This window comes from Salvelinus sp. IW2-2015, unplaced genomic scaffold, assembly GCF_002910315.2.
Source record: "Salvelinus sp. IW2-2015 unplaced genomic scaffold, ASM291031v2 Un_scaffold560, whole genome shotgun sequence".
Lineage (NCBI taxonomy): Eukaryota > Metazoa > Chordata > Actinopteri > Salmoniformes > Salmonidae > Salvelinus > Salvelinus sp. IW2-2015.
The window spans coordinates 714,752-720,897 of record NW_019942573.1 but is presented as its reverse complement, the minus strand read 5'-3'; the positions used below and the strand labels follow the sequence as shown (position 1 = coordinate 720,897).

Below are 6,146 nucleotides of genomic sequence, written 5' to 3'. Positions count from 1 at the left end.
ACGAGGCAGTTTAATTTGGAGACCCAAATATGCTAATGCGGAACAGCACCCCCTATAGTTCCAAGAAGTTATCTTCCTCTTAACTTCATATAATTTACAATATGAAAATCATATGAAGGCATATCTTATAAATTACACGATGCCTACTTGCCTGCATGCACAGTTCAATAGTGTCATATCAAGGAAATAACTACACTCAAGGGAGCATTCTGATGACTTACTAATCAAACGTATTGCTATATGACCTTTAGTTAATTAATGATTTCATTGATTAATCTAGAAAAGTTAAACTTGTTTCTGCATGTCAAACATATAGGTTTTCAGAAAAACGTATTAACATTATATTAGATTATGACAATAGTTTGTAAGTGGTTTATAAATTATGCTTTTTATTCCATTTTAAGTCACACATTTTCCTGTAAAATATGAAACACTTGCCTTGCCAAAAACAGCAACATGCTATGTTTAAATGTAAAACAGCATTTAAACAACATTCTTTACCCTAAAAATGAATGTATCGCCCTAGGATATTCTTGAGGCTTGAGGGCCATAGGATATTTTATCAAGATATTCCAACGATCTCTTCACATAACTGAGATACAGGATTTAATTAAAGGTAGATATATTCTATACACCATTAAACATAAAGTAAAACTTTTATGAAATATAGTTACAAATCAATTCAAATGAAAATATGAGAGCCTACATGTCAACTTAAATAAAACATGCCAAACTCATGGACTGTCAGTCCTTGCATCCATAGCCTCATCCACCATTTTGAGTGGTTACATTTCCCCAGGCCCATTCCAGGTGCCAGGGTCAGGCTGTTGGAATTACAGATTGTAACTTTAACTGCTCATATGTGAGCAGTCATGTGTAGAAGAAAAGTACGTGGGATTCTTTCACATCATGTTGACAGGTCACCAAGAGGTCAATCACCTCCATATATCTGGACAAGAGTCAAACTTGAAAGAAAGGACAGCAGGTACTCGAACGCATTTGTAAAAGAGACCTAGTTCTCAATATGTCTTCCCTGTTAAAATAAAGGTTCAATCAAAAAATAAATAATAATTTAAAACAGTAAAGGGACAAAAGGAGAATATGTGGGACAGATTCAGCCATAGCTGTGTGACCTTCAATACATGGTCACTCACACAGTAATCTGTCATGGACAGACATTATTAGATTAAACTTTATTTTCATTGAACAAGTACATGTACAGTACAAAGAAATGCAGTTAGCATCTAACCAGAAGTGCAAATAAAAGAGTACAAAAAATGTACAAGTGAAACAATTAAGTACAATGTATATTATTAAGTGGGATGCATAAATGTGCAATGAAGGCAAATGGAAAGTACAAATGGCAAGTCTAAATGAAGGCAAATTGAAAGTGCAAGGAGACATGCAACTGAAATACAGGGATAGCAGCAATGAGGTTACAGAGGTAGACATGTACAACTGAATAATGTATTTTGCAAAGCAATATCAGAGTCCATTAGTACCGTAAAGAGTGCAAAGAGAGTAATGCAACAAGGTCCCTGAAATGCAGTACTAAGTGGTGGGCGGGTGGATATGGCTAGTGCCATGTCACAGAGTTCAGCAGGGTTAGCTGGAAAGAAACTGTTCTTGAGCCTGCTAGTGTGGGAACGTAGAGACCTGTACCACCTGCCTGATGGTAGGAGGGCAAACAGTTTATGGCAAGGATGTGAAGGGTCCCTGATGATGCCGCACGCCCTACACAGACAACGCTTGCACTAGAGGTCTACGATGGCAGGGAACAGAGCACCAGTGATGTGCTGGGTGGTTTTCACCACCCGTTGCAGGGCCTTCCGGTCGACCACGGAGCATCCGCCAAACCAAACTGTGGCACAGTTAGTCAGAATGCTCTCGACCGTGCAGCGGTAAAAGTTCACCAAGACCTTGGGAGACAGGCGGGCCTTCTTCCATTATGTAACATAAACTGGAGTAAGATTTTCGTTCTTGGGTGCTGAGATTACTTAGTTACTAACAACACAGGTATCTTTTGGTTTTCACGACAGCAACAGCCTCCAGGAACAATAAAAAACAATATTTACATCTTACAGTTAAATGAGAAAATGAGGAAAAGGAATAAACCCACAGTAAAATGGATGAGTTTGCGGTAAAATATTGTAAGGTACATTTTAAAACTCGAGACTGGACGTTTATGTCATTATCTAATTCCGATATTGCTTGATCTATACTGAACAAAAATATAAACGCAACATGCAACATTTTCATAGATTTTACTGAGTTACAGATCATATAAGGAAATCAGTCAATTGCAATAAATTCATTAGGCCCTAATATATAGATTTCACATGACTGGGAATACAGATATGCATCTGTTGGTCAGAGACCTTTAAAAAAGTTGGTGCGTAGACAGGAAAACCAGTCAGTATCTGGTGTGACCACCATTTGCCTCTTGCAGCTAATGGATATTGGCGGGAACTGGAACACGCTAACTTACATGTAGATCCAGAGCATCCTAAACATGCTCAATAGGTGACATGTCTGCTGAGTATGGAAGAACTGGGACATTTTCAGCTTCCAGGAATTGTGTACAGATCCTTACGACATGGGGCTGTACATTATCATGCTGAAACATGATGGAAGCAGATGAATGGCACGACAATGCGCCTCAGAATCTCAGAATCTCTTCATGGTATCTCTGTGCATTCAAATTGCCATCGATAAAATGCAATTGTGTTTGTTGTCCATAGCTTATGCCTGCCCTGCCCATACCATAACCCCAATGCAACCATGGTGCACTCTGACATCAGCAAACCGCTCATCCACATGACGCTATCTTCGGTTGTTAGGCCGGTTGGATGTACTGCCAAATTCTTAAAAACGTAGTTGGAGGTGGCTTATGGTACAGAAATTAACATTCAATTATCTGGCAACAGCTCTGGTGGACATTCCTGCAGTCAGCATGTCAATTGCATGCTCCCTCAAAACTTGCGACATTAGTAGCATTGTGTTGTGTGACAAAACTGCACATTTTATAATGGCTTTTTATTGTCCCCAGCACAAGGAGTACCCATGAAATGATCATGCTGTGTAATCAGCTTCTTGATATGCCACACCTGTTAGGTGGATGGATTAACTTGGCAAAGTAGAAATGCTCACTAAAAGGGATATAAACTAATTTGTGCACAACATTTTAGAGAAATAATATTTTTGTTCATGTAGAAAAATTCTGGGATCTTTTATTTCAGCTCATGAAAGCAAAGCAAACCAACACTTTACATGCTGCGTTTATATTTTTGTTCAGTGTAGATTATGATAAAGCTGGCTTTGCTTCACTTTGCTCTGCCTTGCATGCTACCTCAGGGAGTCTCGGGCTCAGTTGGCTCCGGCTGACAGCCCCCGGTTAGGGCCCCCATCCAGTAAACACTGGAAGATTTTGGGTAGACTGGGCTCTCAAACCCTGGACGTGCAGCCAGTCTAGAATATGGACAACTCCCATTACAAAGCAACAAGTCCTCAATGGCTGGCCAGGCAGATACAGGAGTCCCATCTCAAAAACGTCTGGAAAGGCGGATGGAGGCAGCAACTGATAAAATTGTATGCACTCACTACTATAAATCACTCTGGATAAGAGCGTCTTTGAAATAAAAACATTTGTTATTTAAATGTAAATGACTGAGCTAAGCAGCAGAAGTTTGATTGTATTGTAAAGTTAACAGAATTGTATTGCATAAAGAGCAGAACCGGACTGGAAGCAATTATGTTACTCTACTGTATTTCATGAGATGTTGTCAAGACAAAACAATAAATCTACCCACATTGCTCATGTGAAAGAAGCCAGGTTGCTCTTTTCTATTGTGCAGTGTTACAATGACCTAACCGCCAAGTGATACAATGACCTAACCACAAAGTACTTTGAGATAACATCTGAGGATGCATTCATTCACTAAGAAACAAAATGTATTGTGTAATATGAGGCCTCTATGGAAACATCTCCACAGGTAGTTTTGACTATGTCATGGGATGATGGTAGTTAAGTAAAACGTATTGCTATGGTGTATTTTTGGTTGAAACGTCAGAAACAGAAGCTATGTAAAGTGTCATCAATTATCATTGAATGAGGGGACGTAAGCAAGAAAATCTACTTCTGTCAATAAAATTCACCTTTTTAGTTTTGAAAGTGTCCAAGATGGAATTTACAATTAAGGAGGTTACTGGACTCTTAATGACAAAACATAACGATGGCTTTATTGTTAAAATTTTAGCATAACAAACTAAATCAATATAAAAAAACAAAGTAAAAATAACATAACATAACATCAGCGGCAAAAATAAAATGTATTGAGATAAAAAAAAATCTGCAGCCTCATTCACAAGGTAGAGTGTTGAGCTAAAAAAGTTTTGATTCTCTGTAATAGTTCCTTCTTCACACTATCTGGTACAAGTGCTGCAAGAAAAATAACATAACATAGTTGTTAGCAAAGTCACAGTTCCAAAGGTATCTACAATAACATATTAGCTGAAATGGTGTGAGTATTTATATTCTGCATACCTCTTCCTTTTGGTGTGATTTCTGCTACCAGGTCCTCCACTGTTATGTGTTCCAAGCCCTTTTCTCTGATAACATCTGCATAGAAGAAGAACAGGGAAATGTCTCCCAGGGCCTTATGGTTCAGATGCTTGCACTGACTGAGTGATGTGTATGTTATGGGGATCCGGAATAAAATACAAAAATACTACAGGTGACTGAGTGATATATAGGTGACAACAACTAACCCCCCCTCCTCAAGCCACATACACAGAATGACAGGCAGGCAGACAGAAATACCTTTGCAGTGTGCTTTCAACTGATCCTTCCACCCACATTCTACCAGCTTCGCCCTGAGCAATTCTTTCAACCTGTGATCAAGCAATCAATCACGTTCAAATCAAATGTACAAAAATAACATGTCCGTACGTGCTGTTTTTATCTGCCTGTTAGCCTTCAACCAGCTGGTTTTGTTTCACATTCCATCAGTAACGTTACACTACACAAGCATGTGAATGTGTTTTGCTTACCGATCCCGTTCCCCCATTTCAATTAATTTCTGATTTATTGCTGCCCTCATTTGTGAATCTTTGCTCATGTTTTTTTCCCTGAAATGGGATGAAGAAGGAGAACTCTGAACGTTTCCAAAGACACACCGCAAACTCGTTACAGCGATTAATTAATTGTAAACAATGCGGTTAAGCTAGCAAGCTACCTTTTTTTGGATGAGCAACAGTAAAATAAATATATTTCCGGGTCACGGACGTTAGAAAGAATTTCACAATAAAAGTCCCTCACGTAATAGTACAAAGGTGTCAATAACTTGTATTTATTCATGATATATGAAACATTAACAATGATTCATATTTGTTCATATTTACGTAACATTTGCATTAAATGTGGGATTTAAAACATCCTTCAACGTCAAATAAATGCCCCCAATGCAAATAACTGTATATGAAATACATATTGGCTTGTAGAGCTTAAACTATTCTAGGTGCCGCAGTAAAAGCATTGTAGGGAACACTCAGTAGGGTCTATAGAATGTACTCTGAGTGTACAAAACACCTTCCTAATATTATGTTGCACCCCCTTTTGCCCTCAGAACAGCCTCAATTTGTAGGGGCATGGACTCAACAAGGAGCCGAAAGCGTTCCACAGGGATACTGGCCCATGTTGACTCCAACGCTTCCCAGTGTATTGGCTAAAAGATTATTGTAGCTCTGCTGGAGTCACTTTTATAGATAACTTTGACACCTTCTGGAAACAGAAGATACTCTACAGGACTGACAGAGTCCATCCAAATCATCTTGGCTCCTGGACTCTGTCCACGCATTTCAAGGCTGCGTTGAAACAATGACTTATGAATGACCCAAGACCAGCTCAGTTAATCACTACCATTGTGACAATGAGTGGTGATATGCTGCATCAAATGCACATTATCCCAGGGGCGTTGGCAGACACAATGTAAGTAACTTAATGTATGTCCCCCTAATTGCCCTGAATACCTTTGTTAATCCTACAGCTATTGGATGCAGTAATCATGAGACTATGAACCAGAGTTACACTGTTAGCACTGAGGTGGTGTGTGTCCTATAAGAAGACCACTTTGTGCAGTTCACACAAG

General features: G+C 39.0%; 1 protein-coding gene across 1 annotated transcript; it reads right to left on the bottom strand.

The window, feature by feature from the left end:
* Nucleotides 1-4,217: 4,217 nt before the first annotated feature.
* LOC112068532 (ENY2 transcription and export complex 2 subunit) lies at nucleotides 4,218-5,268 on the bottom strand. The gene is made up of 4 exons (XM_024135684.1): nucleotides 5,050-5,268; nucleotides 4,820-4,890; nucleotides 4,544-4,618; nucleotides 4,218-4,438 (listed from the first exon to the last, which is right to left on the bottom strand). The coding sequence occupies exons 1-4, from the start codon at nucleotides 5,115-5,117 to the stop codon at nucleotides 4,362-4,364; spliced, it is 291 nt and encodes a 96-aa protein (XP_023991452.1). The 5' UTR covers nucleotides 5,118-5,268; the 3' UTR covers nucleotides 4,218-4,361.
* Nucleotides 5,269-6,146: the final 878 nt, after the last annotated feature.

Excerpts from the sequence above, each read along its gene's own strand:
- LOC112068532 (XM_024135684.1), bottom strand. The coding sequence starts at position 5,117 with ATGAGCAAAGATTCACAAATGAGGGCAGCAATAAATCAGAAATTAATT. Across the intron at positions 4,891-5,049 it reads GAAATGGGGGAACGGGATCG|GTTGAAAGAATTGCTCAGGG; the intron begins GTAAGCAAAACA and ends GCTTGATCACAG. Across the intron at positions 4,619-4,819 it reads GTTGAAAGCACACTGCAAAG|ATGTTATCAGAGAAAAGGGC; the intron begins GTATTTCTGTCT and ends TCTTCTATGCAG.